Source organism: Herpailurus yagouaroundi, unplaced genomic scaffold (assembly GCF_014898765.1).
Source record: "Herpailurus yagouaroundi ecotype Mexico unplaced genomic scaffold, PumYag 67793, whole genome shotgun sequence".
Classification (NCBI taxonomy): Eukaryota; Metazoa; Chordata; class Mammalia; order Carnivora; family Felidae; genus Herpailurus; species Herpailurus yagouaroundi.
Genome location: NW_024420586.1, coordinates 24,368,191 through 24,386,961, shown reverse-complemented (window position 1 = coordinate 24,386,961; position 18,771 = coordinate 24,368,191). Strand labels below are relative to the sequence as shown.

General features: G+C 47.4%; 2 protein-coding genes across 3 annotated transcripts in view; one reads left to right on the top strand and one right to left on the bottom strand.

Annotated features, from left to right (window-relative positions):
- The window catches only part of SYN1 (synapsin I), a 51,648-nt gene that overhangs the window by 21,444 nt on the left and 11,433 nt on the right, over positions 1 to 18,771 (top strand). The window lies entirely within an intron of this gene.
- The window catches only part of TIMP1 (TIMP metallopeptidase inhibitor 1), a 3,976-nt gene continuing 797 nt past the window's right edge, over positions 15,593 to 18,771 (bottom strand). The window contains exons 2-6 of the mRNA XM_040468919.1: positions 18,522 to 18,650; positions 17,431 to 17,510; positions 17,120 to 17,246; positions 16,721 to 16,845; positions 15,593 to 15,866 (exon numbers count right to left, since the gene is read on the bottom strand). Coding sequence (XP_040324853.1) covers positions 15,696 to 15,866; positions 16,721 to 16,845; positions 17,120 to 17,246; positions 17,431 to 17,510; positions 18,522 to 18,642 — 624 coding nt within the window. The 5' untranslated portion in view covers positions 18,643 to 18,650 and the 3' untranslated portion in view covers positions 15,593 to 15,695. The remainder of the gene's footprint in view (positions 15,867 to 16,720; positions 16,846 to 17,119; positions 17,247 to 17,430; positions 17,511 to 18,521; positions 18,651 to 18,771) is intronic.

The window sequence follows — 18,771 nt, the reverse complement described above, 5'->3', positions numbered from 1 at the left end:
CTCCCCCATTCATGCTCTGTCTCTCTCTGTCTCAAAAATAAATAAACGTTAAAAAAATTTTTTTAATAAAAAATAAAAAAATAAATTAGATGGATGTTAAGTGTTACAAACAAAGCATGCATTCACACTGTCTTTTGTATTTACCTATGTACTTACCTTTGCAGGTGCTCTTTATTTCATTTGGATTCAAGTTACTGCTTAGTGACATTTCACTGCAACCTGAAGGACCCTCTTAGTATTTCCTATAGAAGTGTCCTAGTAATGAACGATCTCACTTTTTGTTTATCTGCAAATGTCTTCATTTCTCCTTCATTTTTGAACTATTGTTTAGGACAACATAGAATTCTTACATGATGGTCTTTTTCTTTTGGTGCTTTGCATATGTTGTCCCACCACCTTCTGGTTTCCAAGGTTTCTGATGAGAAATCAGCTGCTGATCTTACTGAGGGTCACCTGTATGGGATGGGTCACTTCCCTCTTACTACTTTCAAGATTCCCTCTTTGTCTTTGGCTTTCGTAAGTTTGTTTATGATGTGTCTAGATGTAGATCTCTATGATTCTATCCTACTTGAAGTTCAGTGAATTTCTTGGATATGTAGGTTAGTATTTTACTTTAAATGTGGGAGGTTTTCAGCCATTATTCCTTTTAATATTCTTTATTGCACCTTTCTCTCTACTGTCTCCTTTTGGGACTCCTGTTACGTGTGAGCTTATATGTTTGAGGGTGTTCCCCAGGCCCCTGAAGTGTTCATTTTATTTTTTTTCTTTCAGTTCCTCAGATTGGATTATCTCAGTTGACCTACCTTCCGATTCATTGATTCTTCCCTCTGGCAGCTCGAATCTACCGTTGAGCCCCTCTAGTGAATTTTTTTTAAGTTTATTTATTTTTGAGAGAGAGATTTGCGAGGGGAGGGGCAGATAGAGAGGGAAAGAAAGAGAAACCCAAGCCCAGAGCCCAACGCAGGGCTCAACTTCACAAACCGTGAAATCATGACCTGAGCCGAAACCAAGAGTTGGACACTCAACCGACTGAGCCACCCAGGCGCCCCTGTAGTGAATTTTTATTTCAGTTATTGTGTTTTTCACTTCTGGAATTCTATTATTTGATAAATTCTATCTTTTTACTGATAGTCTATTTGTTAGAACTTCATTCTCATACATTTATTTAGTTCTTTAGACATGATTCCTTTTAGTCTTTTGAAAATATTTTAATTAGTTGATTTATAGTCTGTCTATTAATTCCAATATCTGGGTTTCCGTAGGGACAATGTCTGTTGGATATTTTATCTTTCTCTGTTTGGGTCATACTTTATCGTTTCTTTGCACGTCTCATGAGTTTCTGTTGAAAATTAACATTATAAATAATATAGTGTGGCAGCTCTGAAAATCAGATTCTCTCCCCAACTCCAGGATTTGTTTTTCTTGCTCTTTGCTTTTTTAGTGACATTCCTGAACTGGTTCCATAAAGGTTGTATTCTTTGTCCTACATGGCCGCTGAAGTCTCTACTCCATTAGCTTAGGGGTCAGGTAATTAATAGCAGATATTTCTTTAAACACCTAGAACCATCAGGGCGCCTGGGTGGCTCAGTCAGTTGAGGGTCCAACTTCAGCTCAGGTCATGATCTCGTGTCCCTGGCTTCAAGCTCCACGTCAGGCTCTGTGCTGACATCTCAGAGCCTGAAGCCTGCTTCAGATTCTGTGTCTCCCTCTCTCTCTCTGCCCGTCCCTGCTCGTCCTCTGTCTCTCTCTGTCTTCCAAAAAATAAAACTAAAAAATGTTCAAAAAGTTAAAAAAAAAAAAACCACCTAGAACCATTAAGTCTCTGAGCTTTTGCCGATGGGTCGTGTGCGCATGTCAGAGCAGGCCTTCAACGCTCTGGCAGGCTATTTACAACCTTGCCTTAGCCTTTACTTCCTGATTTTGCAGAGCCTCAAGGTCAGTCAGAGATCCTGAGCCGGCACACAGCTTAGTCATATTTGTGGCTTTCTAGACTCCTAGGAATGTCAGAGCTTTTCAAAGCCTCTTATGGATATCTCATTACCCAACTTTTCCTGTTAGGTTTTTTTGGTCAGCTTGTTGTTTGTCCTAGCTATAATCTCCGCCTTAAGCATTGCTGTGTTAAACAATTGCTACTCATTGTTTTTGAAAAGAACCCCCAGGGAAAGCTGTTCACACTAGGTGAACTCTGAGTCAAATCGAGTAGACAAGCCCCATGAATGGAGTTTTCTAGGAAAGTGCCAAGACAGGTTAAATGAAGATAGTTCTCTAGGAATGGAACTTGGGAGGAAGCTCCAACCCTGTAATGCCTCCTCCTGTGTCTGCTAGGCTGCTGGTTTTCATCAGGATTGCAAGGGTGTTGATTTTCAAGGCCGTTGTGGAGGTGTGGAGAAGAGGATGGGAACAGGGAAAGTTCAGATGCTACAAAGCTTACTGTTCTTCCTGAGTTTCAGCCATTTTTCCTGACTAGGTGCCTCCTGAATTGTTATAAACCTTTGGTCACTTTCTAGAGTTCTGAAAAAAATAATTTTGACAATTTTTGCTACTATTCTCATTGCTTTTACGAAGGAGAGGATTTTTATAGGCCACTGATATCACCTCCAGACATACTTTTTTCTTTCCCAGCCCTAATATAATGGTATTTCAAAGCCAGGATATGGGAGCTAGATGTACTCATTGATATCGGAATATCTTTACTTCTAGGCCTTGTCATTAGATAGTGCTGGGAAATATATATGAATATATTATATGTGAATATATAATATATATATATATATATATATATATATATATATATAATTTCATGTGTTCATACTGATACCTCCAATTCTAATCCAACACATCACAGGGTTCTTTTTAGCTTTCCCTCATTCTATATTTTTCTTCTATAACAGCATGAACCCTAGCCTCCAATATCATCAATGTGTCTACTCATTTGTTCAATCCTACAATATAGAGATGTATTTTTAGGATTTCAACATCCATACCACTATGAAAAACAAACAGTAAGGTAGAGCTTGAAATTTGTTGGCCCTTTTTAGGTCTTTAGATGAGGACATACAGTCAAAATACTGTATTCAAAAGTTTCTTGGTTTAGCTCATTTTATTGTTCATTCAGCATGATTACATTATTCATTTTATTTCAAATATAATTTGTTTCTCCTTGTAGTAAATTTTAGGTTTTTTTCCCCTATCTGTGGCTTAAATGTAAGACATTATCATGATTCCAAAAGTCAAAATATAAAAAGGCATATAACAGATAAAATTTAAAACCTAAATGAAATGGATAATTTTCTAGGGATACACAGTTTACCAAAATTGACCCCATTAGAGCTTAAGAGACCAATTTCTATAAAAGAAATAGAGGAACTAAGTAAGGAACTACTTCATAAGAAAGCATCAGGCCCAGATGGTTTCACAGGAGAATTCTACCAAGCTGTTAAAGAGCAGTCAATCCCAAAGACAAATAAATTGTTCCAGAGAACAGAAGAGGAAAAGAAACTTCTACATGGTTTTTCTAAAACAATTATAACATTGACTGCACACAAAAAAATCATGCACACATATTCACTCGTGAATATCAATGCAAAAATCCTAAATGAAATAGTAGCAAATGAATTCAAAACTACATTAAGAAAATTATGTAGCATAACCAAGCAAGTGAGTTTCCTTCCGGCAATGCAAGGATGGTTCTTTATAGGTGATTTGTTAATATAACGCAACATATTAATAGATCTAATGAGAAAATCATACAATCATAGATATTTTCCATAGATATTTTATTTCCATAGATATTTTATTTTTTTTTTTAATTTTTTTTTTCAACGTTTATTTATTTTTGGGACAGAGAGAGACAGAGCATGAACGGGGGAGGGGCAGAGAGAGAGGGAGACACAGAATCGGAAACAGGCTCCAGGCTCTGAGCCATCAGCCCAGAGCCCGACGCGGGGCTCGCACTCACGGACCGCGAGATCGTGACCTGGCTGAAGTCGGACGCCCAACCGACTGCGCCACCCAGGCGCCCCTCCATAGATATTTTCAAAGGCTTTGACAAAATGATAAAATCATTCAAAAATAGAAATCAACTGATAACTCATTTTTTTAATGTTTATTTATTTATTTTTGAGAGAGTGAGAAAGGCAGAGAGAGAGGGAGACAGAGAATTCCCTGCAGGCCTTGTGCTGTCAGCACAGAGCCTGATGCGGGATTCAAACTCACGAATGGTGAAACCAGGACATGAGCCCAAATCAAGAGTCGGACACTTAACCGACTGAGCCACCCAGGTGCCATGACAACTTCTTAACATGATAAAATTTATATATGTCAGTCCTAAAGTTACCATCAACTGAATGGGACAACATGGAAGGCATTTCCACTAAGATCAGGAACAAGGCAGATGCCTGCTGTCTCCTCTCCTTTTCAACACTGTACTTGAAGGTATTAGACCAATGCAGTTAGGCTAGAAAAAATAATTATAGATGTAAGAATGGGTAAAAAGGGCACAAAAATATCTCTATTTATGACAATATCAATAGTATCCCTGGAAATCCCCAAGAGAACCAATAATAAACTAATTTAAACAATAAAGAATTCAGTAATATAATAGAATATAAAATCAACATATAGAAATTAGTTTTCAGGGGAGCCTGGGTGGCTTAGTCGGTTAAGCATCCAACTTCAGCTCAGGTCATGATCTCATGGTTCATGAGTCGAGCCCCACGTAAGGCTCTCTGCTGTCAGCACAGAGCCCGCTTCAGATCCCCATCTCCCTCTTTTTGCCCCTCCCCACTCATATGCACATGCGCGCACACTCTCTCTCTCTCAAAAATAAATAAAAACATTAAAAACAGAAATTAGTTTCCATAGACACAACCAGATATAATGCATAATAGAAGAGGAAACCCCATTTATGATAACAAATGAAAGATAAAATACTTCAGGATAAAGTCAACAAGGGGTAATGCAAACTTACATGAGGAAAAGCTTAAAACACTCCTGAAAGACACAAAGGTAGACTTACACAAATGCAAAGACATTCCTTGTTCTTGGATAGGATGAATTAGTATCATAAAGATGTCAGTTTCCCTTCTCAGGTGTTAATTCATAAATTCAATGTCATCCCCCAAAATATACCTGTAAGCTTTTATCTGCAACTGATGAAAGTTGATAGTGAAGTTCATATGGAAATGCAAACATGCAAGAATATCCACATAAAAAAAAAAGAAAAGCTATGAGTGGGGGGGGGGGGGTGTGGAATTAGACCTCACAGCCCACAGGGAGTCTAATGCCTCTGCCAGAAAACATTTTATGAAGGCTTTCTAATTTAAACAGTATGATGCTGACACATGAATAGACAGTCTGACAGACTAAAGGAAGAAAAAATTAAAAGTCCGGATATAGACCCATATACATATGGAAATGTGTGGATGAAAAGTGGCAAGCTTTGTTTTTGACATTCAAATTTTCCCTCGTTGTGAAATGCATTTTTCTCTTTTTTTAGCACTCTTACAAACATCTTTATTCTGTGTGCTCTTTGGAATTTTCTCTTTTTTTAATGTTTATTTATTTTTGAGAGACAGAGATAGAGTGTGAGCCAGGGGAGGGGCAGAGAGACAGAGGGAGACACAGAATCCGAAGCAGGCTCCAGACTCCACAGAGCCCGACGCGGGGCTCGAACTCACAAACTGTGAGATTGTGACCTGAGCCGAAGTCGGTCAATCGACCGAGCCACCCAGGCGCCCCAGCTATGGTTTTTGTGTGTTTGTTTGGTTGGTTGGTTGGTTTTGAGAGACAGAGAGAGACAGAGCGTGAGTGGGGGAGGGGCAGAGAAAGAGGGAGACACAGAATCCGAAGCAGGCTCCAGGCTGTCAGCACAGAGCCCGACACGGGGCTCGAACTCATGAACCCTGAGATCGTGACCTGAGCCGAAGTCGGCCGCTTAACCGACTGAGCCACCCGGGTGCTCCTGGAACTGATTTTTGTATAAAGTATGAAGTAGGTTGAGATCCAGTTTCAAATTTCTCTGTCATACACTAAAATCTCATGTATTTCTGGGGCAGGTTCTGGACACCGTTCCAGTCCACTGGTCACTTTCTCTATACCTGTACCAATGCAGTACTATTTTAATAACTATATTTTCTCATTAACTACCGGTGTCTAGTAGGGCAGTCACACCCCGTGGCTGTTCTGTGGCCGTGTAGAGGCTATTTTTGTCAGGGACAGAAAGAACATGACTTAAGAGGCCAGGAAGAAGACAGAGCTAATGGTGGGTGACGGTGGCGGGTGGGGGCACAGGCATTAGACTTCCCGCAGGCCAGCTTGCCGCTCACATTTCCTCGTTTGTCCCCCACCCCACTGTGCGGCATGAAGGGGCAAACGCCAGGCCTGGATTTGTGGCAGCTGTCTGCTCCCACCCTGTACTTCGAGGCACTGGTTGGAAGGTTACCCATCCTCTGTCACGTGGTGGGAGGCACATATCGAGACTCTGGCTCTGCTACCCTGTCTCTTCCCATCCAGGCTGCAGGCCACCAGGAATCCTCAGGGCTGCTCAGCTCAGCATCTCTAAATAGTCACCTGTCAGGGATGGGGCACACGGGAGGACTCTGTTAAGCACAGCCCTGACTTCTTTTAACCCCAGCTTCCCTATAGCGGAGTGATCTGATTTTTGGTCAAGCGGACCTAGCGGTGGGGGCTGCTGCAGGAATAGGGACCTCCCCTCCCTTGCTGCCTACACTCCAGCTGACTCAGGGCTCGGCAAGTATTTATAGAGGGCTCACAATGGAACAGATGAAGTCCTGCCCCAAGGCCTCTCTGGATCCAGTCCCTTCTCTGGGCCCAGGATTCATGGTCCCTGTGCAGTGGGGAAAGAGAGGGTGCTTGGGAGTGAGAATCAACAGTGTCAGGGATGTGGGGGTTGTGTGAAAGGGAGAGGCCATGAGGGAGTGAGGAAGTGAAGGGAGGGACACGGGAGATGTGTTAATAATGTGGGGAGTTTTCTTTTGAGGGGCCAATTTCACTGAGATATAACAAGTCCAGAAAAGCAGACACATCACAAGTGTGCAGCTGCTTAAAATTTCCCAAAGCGAACACGTTCCCATCGCCTGCATCCAGATCAAGGAACACTACATGACCAGGGGCGCCTGGGTGGCTCAGTTGGTGAGGCATCCGACTTCGGCTCAGGTCATGAGCTCACGGTTCGTGAGCTCGAGCCCCGCGTCGGGCTCTGCGCTGACAGCTCGGAGCCTGGAGCCTGCTTCGGATTCTGTGTCTCCCTCTCTCTCTCTGCCCCTCCCCTGCTCTCGCTCTGTCTCTCCCTCTCTCTCAGAAATAAATAAACATAAAAACTTTTTTTAAAGAAACACTACATGACCAAATAGATCCCCGGCACAGTTGGAAGGTGACGGTCTTTTGGGGAGGCTTGAGGGGACCGTTGTGGGAAGCCGGTGGGACTTGAGGAGGCTTACCAGGTGGAGAGTCCCCAACTCACTGTGGCCGAGTAGAAGTCCAGGTCCAAGGCTGCTGTACTTGACGGTTCAACAGCAGATATTGGGTCACCAGGGAAGGTAGCCACGTTCCTGGCGTCATGTTCTTGCCCATGTTCAAATCGACAGGTGTCCCTCCATGGACACTGCACAAGGTTGGGATTTAGGTAGGGAGGCATGTAGATGTGGTTGGGCAGAACACTGCTCCCCGTGCTTCTTCTCGTGGCTTTCGGTCCTGGGAGAGAAGAGTAGTAGGCACTAAGAATGGGCGGAGGGGCCGGGGAACAGTGAAAGGGAATAGCTCACGGTGAGGAAACAGGGGAGGAGCAGGGAGCAGGGTGGAAAGAAGAGAGCAAGGAGAGGGAGCAGGAACAGGGAGAGAGGGATAGGGAACATGGAGAAGGACCAGGGGGGCAGGGAATGGGGAACCTGGCAAAGGAGCAGGGGATGGCAGAGGGGACGGAGAGCACCGAACAGGGAAGAGTGGGGCTATGGCTGCAGGCATCCGTGAGAGGCACACTCAGAGCCCAGTGACCCCCCTTTCCTGCAGATATTCAGGAAGCCTCCCTGATATGCTCCCCTCTGAGCCCCTTCCAAGGATACACCACTCATTTCTTGAAGTGCAAGTTCCCATCCCTCAAAGAGCCTAGAGGGGACAGATGTCATGCCTGACTCTTGGGGGTCAGTAAAGTGTGACCAGATGTCCCTTGGCTAGGACTAACTGTGGCCCACAAGTGGTCAATCCTGAAGATTCAGGACAGTATGGGTTGGGGACAGAATTTGCTGTGATTGGCCTAAACGGGGAGCACAGTATCCTGGGGAGGGGGGAGCACTTGTGAGAAAATACCCTGGGGAGGGGATACCTTGTTCCAGGGCTGATATGGGGAGAAGCTTGAGGATGAGGAGTCCATGCAGGGTAGAGACTCTACTCATGAATATCCCCACAGCTGTTCTTGGTGGGCATGTAGATAGATATAACCACATCGTTCTTTATATTCTGGTACTTCTATTAAGCAGAGGTTCAAAATCTCTTTAGGAACCTTGATTGTCTGTGAAGTGAGGAAAGGGAGAGGGACACTGAAACTGAGGAGCATTTATGGGGTGAGGGGATGGGATCTTAGTATCACATCAGTAGCTTTTGGGTCTCAGAGACCCACCCCATTTCCTCAGCCAGAGCAGGGTCAAGGGGCTTGTATTTTGTTTTTTTTTGTTTTGTTTTGTTTTGTTTTGTGTTTTGTTTTTTGTTTTTTTTAAATTTTTTTTAACATGTATTTATTTTTGAGACAGAGAGAGACAGAGCATGAACAGGGGAGGGGCAGAGAGAGAGGGAGACACAGAATCGGAAACAGGCTCCAGGCTCTGAGCTGTCAGCACAGAGCCCGACGCGGGGCTCAAACTCACGGACCGTGAGATCATGACCTGAGCCGAAGTCGGACGCTTAACCGACCAAGCCACCCAGGCTCCCCAAGGGGCTTGTATTTTGGTGGGGAGACAGGTATGAGGAAGATGTGGGCAAAGTACCTACATGATTTGAACTCATGATGCCTCCTAGTCTCAGTGAGGAGAATGAGCCCCAGGAATTAAGCCACGAGAACTAGGGATGGGAGAAATGTGTCAGGAAGCCCTTTTGAGTTCAAGTAAGATTTCCCCCATGCCTAAGACTTCTGAAAAAAAATTTGCAGAGCAACCCCCCTGCAGGTTCTACCACCTCAGGGGGTTTTATCTACCCTTCTGGAACCTCACTGTTGAGCCCCTGGTTGGAAGCCTGCCTAGACTTATCCATGTCTGAGTTACAATAAATAGCATGGGGGTGTGGATGGTAGCGTCTGAAGGCCTGCCCAAGGGTGGTCACAGACAGCCAGGAGCAAAGCAGTGACCAGCAGGAAGGCAGGATTCATGGCAGGAGCTTGAGAAGCATACGTGGGGGGAGAGTTGAGGAGTGATCTTTAAAAAAAACGAATGAGGGGCACCTGGCTGGTTCAGCCAGTGGAGTGTGTGACCCTTGATCTCAGGGTTGTGAGTTCAAGCCCCATGTTGGGCATAGAGCTTACAAAAAACAAAGGAAAAAGAAAAAATATTGGGATGCCTGGGTGGCTCCATTGAGTGTCTGGCTCAGGTCATGACCTCATGGTTCGTGAGTTCAAGCCCCACATCAGGCTTCACGCTGACAGCACAGAGCCTGCTTGGGATTCTCTCTCTCGCCCTCTCTCTCTGCCCCTGCTCCCCCTCAAAAAAAATAAACTTTAAAAAGAAAGAATGATCTTTCTCTGGCCCAGCTCCCCCCAGTCAGGAGAGGATTCGGGAAGCTCCTGTCTAACACTACTGCTTTCCAGGGGCCTGGGGTCATGGGGAGGCCCCCATTGTGGGGGGAAAGGACACTGAGTCTGGGCCGCTGGCCAATGGCCCCACCTCCATCCATCAGAGCTGTAGCTCTCCACAAAGGTTCAGCATGAGGCCCCCAGTGGTAGATAAGTAGTCAACAACAGGTAGTACAGTCTGGGCATTCCTGCCCACATGAACCCTCTATTTTATTCTTTCAGTTCCTTCTACTGGAGTGGGGATTAGGAGTTCGGGAGTGTATCTGAGGTTCTAATGGCTTCTTATACAGACTTTCAACCTATCTTCCCTTTTTAAAAAAATCTCCGCCTTCATTCCCACACTGAAAGGCAACTTGTGTCCTAAATGTTTCCTTTGGTGGGAGCTCTACAGTGTGATAAGAGGTGGTCTTCAGATTTCACCAGTACTGTATAGGAAGTGTCCAGGGCTGAACAGTGAGACATAGGTGTCAGTCACTATTGAGAAGAGAAAGGGCTGGTCTTATTATAGAAATCTACTTCTTCATTTGGGGCACCTGGCTGGCTCAGTCAGTGGAGCATGCAACTCTTTTTTTTTTTTTTTTTTTTTTAATTTTTTTTTCAACGTTTATTTATTTTTGCGACAGAGAGAGACAGAGCATGAACGGGGGAGGGGCAGAGAGAGAGGGAGACACAGAATCGGAAACAGGCTCCAGGCTCTGAGCCATCAGCCCAGAGCCTGACGCGGGGCTGGAACTCACGGACCGCGAGATCGTGACCTGGCTGAAGTCGGACGCTTAACCGACTGCGCCACCCAGGCGCCCCAGCATGCAACTCTTAATCCCGGGGTTGTGAGTTCAAGCCCCACATTGAGTGTAGAGATTATTTAAAATTTTTTTAAAAAGCTTTAAAAAAAGGAAAAGAAATCTACCTCTTCATCTGTCACTGGGGGGTGGGAAGAGATGTGTCATCATATATGGTAATACCGTAATATAGTAATAGATTGGGAGCTGTTCCAGCAAGGGGATTTTCCAATTAGACATATCTAAGGATAGCGAAATTTCAATGGGGACATTTCAATGAGGGTTGACCAATAGGGGCTATATGGAGGGGTGTGTTTCTTTTTTTTTTTAATTTTTTTTTAACGTTTATTTTTGAGACAGAGAGAGACAGAGCATGAACAGGGGAGGGGCAGAGAGAGAGGGAGACACAGAATCCGAAACAGGCTCTAGGCTCCGAGCTGTCAGCACACAGCCCGACGCGGGGCTCGAACTCACGGACCGTGAGATCATGACCTGAGCCGAAGTCTGACGCTTAACCGACCGAGCCACCCAGGCGCCCTGAGGAAGGGTGTGTTTCAATGAATGGAAAGATTTTTAAATGGGCTTATCATTGATAGATATCAATGGTTGGTATTTCTGAATGGGAAGATTGGACAAGGAAGTTTATCAATGGGGGAATTTCGATGCACATGTCTGAATGGGGAGATGTGTCAGTGGGTCTAGATAAAGGAATAGGGAGATTTGTCAATAAAGATTGTCAATGGGAGGGGGTGTCTGGCTGGCTCAATCAGTGGAGTATGCGACTCTTGATCTCTGGGTTGTAAGTTCAAGCCCCATGTTAAGCATAGAGATTAGTTAAAATCTTTTAAAAAAAGATTGTCAGTGGGAATTATGTCATAGAAAGACATTTATAGATTTGTCAACTGAGTGGTCAGTAGGGGATATGCAAATGGTGGGTAATTATGAAGAGAGATATTTGTCAGTGGGATCCATCAGTGGGTGATAGATTGCCGCTAGGTATTTTTGAATGGGGAGATTTGTTAATGGAGATCATCCATGGGGATATGTCAATGGGATATTTATGAATAAGGTGGTAGGTAGCTCAACAGGGGTATTTGTTATGGGGTATTTGTGAAAGAGGGGACTTGTACAGTGAGGAGAGGGAACTCTTCCAAGGAAAGAGTTGACCTTAGAAATTTGTCACCTGCATTCTTGGGAACAGAAGAGATTTGTAAGTATGCTGATTCATCATCCACAGTAAGGACTTCATAGTGGGGAACATTATCACTGGGGAGGAGGAGTTTTCTTAGAAATCTTTTAAAGCATTGGTATTTTTCAGTTGGGGAGACTTGTGCACCGGGAAGAAGTATATAAGTTTCAGAGTGATAAGAAAAACATTACAAATGAGCCTATTAAATATTTGTAACATCTCTGGGGGGATTATCAGGATCACGAGTTAAACTAAGGTTTCCAGAGTGCATTAAATTAGTATTACTGGTATTATACATTATTTCCAATATTGTAAATAATCAATACTGATACAAATTATCACTACTAAAGCTTTACATTAAATGACATTTATCATACTACTACTAACTAATACTTGTAAGTGCTACGTGCCCAGTACATTTTACACGTACTTCCTCATTTAACGTTCACATTGTCCCTGCAAGTTAGGCATTCTTTTTATCCCTGTTTTACAGATGTGGAAACTGAGGCACAAAGGGGTAACGTGATTCCCCCAAAGACACAGACCCAGTGCATGGAAGGGGCAGGATCTGAATTGCAAATGACCTGGCTCCAGCATTCATGTTCTTAACCACTACACGCGGCCCGGCTAGAAATGAAGTCACTGTTAGAAAGATTTCACATGAAGTTATTATTATGAGAGTTTCGTGTTTTGACCTGAAAAAAGTACCCAAGGGGCAAACACACCCTTTAATCATCCTCCAAACCTAGCACAGACCTCAGAAGGATTCTGGGTAGGGACTGTGAGGCCAATTTTTCACGGAGAAGTATTGAGCCTCAGGTGAGGGAAGGGCTGGCCCCCAGGCTACCCACTGAGCTGTACCGCCCCCCCCATGCTGCACGTGTCACAATGCTATCACACTTCCCCCGTGTGCTTTCTCTCAGCCATCAGTCTCTCCCAAGCAGAAATTCACACCCAGATACATGGAATGCTGGAGTGGGGGAGGGGGGTAACTCACTCACTTTAGTGAACTTTTTTAAAATCCTTTTTTTTAAATTTTTTAATGTTTGTTTATTTTTGAGAGAGAGAGAGAGAATGAATGGGGGAAGGGCAGAGAGAGAGGGAGACACAGAATCCGAAGCAGGCTCCAGGCTCTGAGCTGTCAGCACAGAGAGCGATATGGGGCTTGAACTCGTGAACCGTGAGATCATGGCCTGAGCTGAAGCCGGATGCTTAACCGACTGAGCCACCCAGGCGCCCCATGGTGGATTTTCTAGAAGAGTGAAGGGGGGATGTATTGACCCCAGGACTACAGATATCCTGCCAGGAGCTCCTGCCAGGGTCTGGGGGAGGAGGCCTCATATGCTGTTCTGGCCTCAGTAGGGCCTGGTGGGCAACCCTATCCACGAAGCATTGACGTCTCTGTCCAGGGCACCGCCTGCAGGTGGGCAGGTCGGCAGGAGAACGGCCTCCACACTGGGCTCCATCCTTTTCCACTGCCTCCTTCTGCTTCACCTTCCTCCCAGGGATTAAAATAGCTGAGGGCTCAGGAAATGGGTCCTGGGGTCAGGGAACAACAGCCTAGCAATGCAGGGAGCTGATACTAGGATTTGGTAAACTGGTAGGAGCTGCTGAGCCAATAGCGACAAGGGCCACCAGGGCCCTTACAGTCAAACCCATCCGCGAAGGCTGCCATTTGCCCCTTTTAGCAGACAGGGTTTAGATCCTCCCAGGGCATACCCAAGATGTAGATGTTCAGGTAGAAATTGTCACTGCAGTGGGTGTCCCCTGCACAGGCAGATAGGCCCTGAGTGCTCAAAATCTACCCATCCTTTGTAAAAAATTTTTAAACATTTCTCCATATTTGAGAGTGAGAGAGACAGAGTGTGAGTGGGGGAGGGGCAGAGAGAAGGGGAGACCCAGAATCTGAAACAAGTTCCAGGCTCCGAGTTGTCAGAGCAGAGCCCGACGCAGGGCTCAAACCCATGAACCACGAGATTGTGACCTGAGCTGAAGTCGGACACTTAACCAACTGAGTCACCCAGGCACCCCAAAGTCTACCCATCCCGATCGAGGACATACTTGGGCCCTGGGGGAATCTCCCAGGAGTGCCAGAGGATCCGGGGGGCCAGCTTGCTGACCCAGAATTCCCTGGAGGAAACCTGGCTGCTTCTTGTTAGGAGCAGAGTGTAGTCTGACAGGAGGGAATTTGGGGGTCCTCTCCTTCACCAAAGATGCATTGGGATCTTTTTCAAGCAGATCGAGGCCGACAGGACACTTGAGTGTTCTGTTAAATGTTTGCACCAGTCTGAAATTGTGGTTTCCAGGGGCCTCACTCGAGTGAGGATCTTTGGAGTGGAGGGGACAGGAGCCAGGGATGGGGAAGGCCCCAGGGAGGCATGGAACAGGAAGGCCTAAGACTTGGAATAGTCAGAAGGGCAACGTAACACAGCCTCATGTGGGGGGCAGTCAGAGCTGCAGAACAATAATCAGATGTGCTGGGGAAGAGTCATCACTCAGCTTTTATGGGGGAGGATGAACCAGAAAGGTGAGGTTTGGGTCTAGAGCCCCCAGCTTTGGTGAGGGAACAGCTGTGTAGGAGGAGGTACGTGGGGGGTGAGGGATGGGCTGACACATGTGGTTGGTCCCCATTTTGAACCCCACCTGCACTTCACTGCTGTCGGTATTTCCTTCAGAGGTGGTCAGAGTGAGGGGAGGAGAGGTAGGGGAAGGGGGAGAAGGACAGAGCTTGGGGATCTCCAGATCGCACCTTCTCCTCATCCCTCCTATTCCAGAGTCCCTGGCTGGGAGGGGTATTGTGGGGGCCCTGAGCCCCCCTGGAGGTTTCCTCTTTCACTCAAGTCAGACTCACAGTAAAAAGCCAAAGGTGTGGACAGTAACACCTACAGATCTGGATGGGACAGGACATCCTCCTCGATGACATCAGGACAGTGCCCAAGGGACGAGAGCCGTTCCGTTGGCCAATTGATAAGACATTTGTCAATGAGCTTGTCAACTGGAAGGGATTTGTGAATAGAGGAATTTGCCAGTGAGACGGTGATCTGTCAGTAGTGGGATAATTTTCTAGAGAGCCCTGTGCAAATAGGAAGTATAAATTAGTCTAGTAAAATGTTCCAAAGTACCGAGCAGAGAGATTGTCCAGTGAATTGTGGTTGATGATGCAGGTTGAATGGCCAGTACTGATGTTAAAGATTGCCAATGTTGGGGCGCCTGGGTGGCGCAGTCGGTTAAACGTCCGACTTCAGCCAGGTCACGATCTCGCGGTCCGTGAGTTCGAGCCCCGCGTCAGGCTCTGGGCTGATGGCTCAGAGCCTGGAGCCTGTTTCCGATTCTGTGTCTCCCTCTCTCTCTGCCCCTCCCCCGTTCATGCTCTGTCTCTCTCTGTCCCAAAAATAAATAAACGTTGAAAAGAAAAAAAAAAAAAAGATTGCCAATGTTAATGCCAAGGTAGACGATTATTACCAGTACCTCAATTTTTTTAAATGTTTTTTTATTCTCGAGAAAGAGAGAGAGAGAGACAGAGCCTGAGTGGGGGAGGGGCAGAGAGAGAGGAAGACCCAGAATCCGAAGCAGGTTCCAGGCTCTGAGCTTTCAGCACAGAGCCCAACACAGGGCTTGAACCCACGAACCGTGCGATCGTGACCTGAGCCGAAGCCGGATGCCAGACTAAGTGAGCCACCCAGGCGCCCCATCAGTACCTCAAATTTTATGTACAAATATACAAAGCCGATTTCGCATCCCCCACTCCCTCGGCATTGGTCCCAGGGTGCTCCCACCGGGTCATCAGTGACATGGCTTTGTTCCCACACGTTACACGGGGACACTGCCTGCTGGATGGTAGTTGTTTATTTCATTGTTTGGGATAAAGAAAGACAGGAGTGGGAAATGGGGTGAACACTGTGCAGGCTTCAGCTTCCGCTGGGGGCCGGATTCAGGCCATCCGGGTCCTCAGGGACTGCCAGGTGCATATCCCTGGCTCTCTTGGCAGGCAGGCAAGGTGGCGGCTCTGGAAACCCTTGTCAGTGCCTGTGAGGAACTGGTCTGTCCACAAGCAGTGAGTGTCATTCTGCAGTTTGCAGGGGATGGATGAACAGGAAAATACCTAGAGAAGGGGAGGGAGGCACATCTCTGAGGGCTTCGCCTCCCGCCCCTACTCAGTTTTCAACACTCAGCTGCCTAGGGAGACCTGGTGTTGCCCCACCTGGGGAGAGACTTGAGAACAGCCCCTCCCATTGGAGGAACAGGCACTGGGCTTGGCAAGGTGATGGTAATCCAGGGAACTGATCAGTTTCCTGGAATGGCGGCTGGAGAACAGTCATGGGTGGGGGGGGGGGGGGCGGTCAGACAGTTTTCCAGGGAAACTATTCCATAGGATAGGGAACAAGCGGCAGTAGTAGCGGGGAACAGCTGGCCAGTGGGGCACAGGCATAGGATAGAGCCATGGGGCTCAGACACACAGTCACTGGGATCAGAGGACATTCAGGGCCACCAGAAAATAGTCTTGGAATGGCTGGAAGGACAATGTAACACACCCTTGTGTACGGAGCAGTCAGAGCTACAGAGAAATAATCAGATGTGCTGGGGAGGAGTCAGTGGGTTGGGGGATCGGCGCTTTGGGTTCCTGGAGAACATTCTAGGGAACCAAGAAACAATCCCTGGGGGGTCAAGAATAGACAGAGGGACTAGAAAATAGTCCCAGGGGGATTTAGAGGGACAGGAAGCAGCCAGAAAGTCCAGGGAACAGCGAATCCCCAGGTACAAGACACAGAGCAAAGAAGAACCAGAATTTCCAGTCTCAGGTTTCGGGGGACCAGCAAGAGAGATCAGGGACAGCACTAGGGTTTGGGGAGCAGCCATACGGACAAGGAATGGTCAGGAGGAGCAAGAAAGAAGCCAGGGTTTGGGTAAGAACCCAAGGACCGCTCTCCAGGTGGCGGGCAGGGCCCAGGTACTCACGGTGCATTCTTCGCAGCCAGCAGCATAGGTCTTGGTGAAGCCCCGGCGCTGAGAGGAACTCAGACTGTTCCAGGGAACCACATAACTGCAGGTATTGATGTGCAGGTGTCCGTTCCGCAGTTTTCCTGGGGGCAGGGGGCAAGAGGCAGCAGCTGATCAGCTGGGCCGGCGTCGGGGGGGAGGGGGGGGAGGGTAGGGCGGCACCTGATTGGCGTCCCGGGCGCACAGACCCCCGCTGGGCAAAAGCCCCCCCCCCCCCCCCCGCCTTCCGATAGGCTGAAATTGGGGCGGTTCCCATTTCAACTGGGACCAGTCCCTCGGAGCCTCGCCCCCTCGCGGCGCCAGGCGGCGTCAGAGGGACGGGCCGGCGGGGCACAGGACGAGGGGGCGGGGCCTCACCCGCGACGAGAAACTCCTCGCTGCGGTTCTGGGACCTGTGGAAGTATCCGCAGACGCTCTCCGCGGTGGGGGTGTAGACGAACCGGATGTCAGAGGCATCCCCCAAGGCGCTGAACCCTTTGAACATCTGTCGATAGGTGAGGGGAAGAATCTCTTTTACTGCTATAATCCTCCCCCTCCACGTTCTTCCCTGAAGTCATAGAGCATCCTGACATCACAGCCAACTTCCTCGACAAACCGGTGGCCCTTGGCTTTTACTTTGACGGGAAGGAAGATGTTAGGAACTGCTGGGAAAAGGGCAGGAGGAATACCTTGGTCATCTTGATCTCATAACGCTGGCTTAAGGCAGTCTGGTTGACTTCTGCGGTCCCCACGAACTTGGCCCTGATGACTGCAGGAGAGGAGGGGGGAGAGACGAGTCAAATGGACTGCAGGAGCCAATAAAATAAAATAATCAAATACTAATACCGGCGAAGCACATACTTAAATAGGGATCGCTAGATGTCAGCTCACTAAGCTATTTACACACCGGTTAATTGATTTGATTGGTATATTGAGCGACTACTCTTTGCCAGGCGCTGCTTAAAATTAAGCCTTTTTCATATATTCATCATGTGTTCATTCACTCAAATATTTCAGAGCCTGCTGTGCGCCAGGCACTGTTCTGGGTGTTAGGAACACAACAGTGAACAAAACACAGAACCCCCCCCCCCCCTTGTGGAGCTCACATTCCAGCCAGAAGGAGGCTAAACACAAGCGAAATAATACATACATGGAATGTTACAAAGTATTTAGTGCGATGAGGAATTTCAGACATGGCGATCAGGGGGTACTAGGGGACCGGGGTTAAAATCCTGAACAGGGAGGGGGGCACCTGGGTGGCTCTGTTGGTTACGTGACTGGCTCTTGGTTTCAGCAAAGGTCATGATCTCACCATTGGTGAGTTCGAACCCTAGTCAGCCTCCGTGCTGGGATTGTCTCTCTCCCTCTTTCTCTGGCCCTCCCCCTGCTCCTTCTCTCTCTATCTCTCAAAATAAATAAATAAACTTTATATGTGTGTGTGTGTGTATATATATATATACACACACACACACACACACACACACACACATACATATATATATAAATTTTGAACAGGGAAGGCCATCCTGACATCAGAGGCCACCACCCGTGTGGATACCTGGGGTGAGGGGGGGAGGGTGTACCAGGCAGAGGAAGCTGCCAGTACAAAGGCCCCCGGAGGTGGGATTGGGCTCAGAGTAATCAAGGAAGCACAAGGATGCCGGTGCGGCTAAAGCAGAGTCAGTGCAGGGCTGAGTGGACTTGTTCCAGGGGTCGGCACCACTGTGAACCCCCCAAAAGCAAACGCACAGAGTGTGCGGGCAGAGTGGGGCACACTTACTGAAGTCCGAGCTGCAGAAGGCGGTCTGCGGGTGGAGTGGGGCACAGGTACAGGCCCGGCTGGGGGCTGCCAGCCACAGCAACAACAGGATGCAGGAGGCCAGGGGCGCCAAGGGTGCCATGGTGGGTTCTGCGGGGTGGGGAGGAGGGGTCAGCGGTCCTCTGCGAGGTGGGCAGTGCCCTCCCCAGCCTGGAACGGGATTAAGCCTCCGCACTCCGGGCTTGAGGGGTTGGGGGGGCAGTGGAGATTT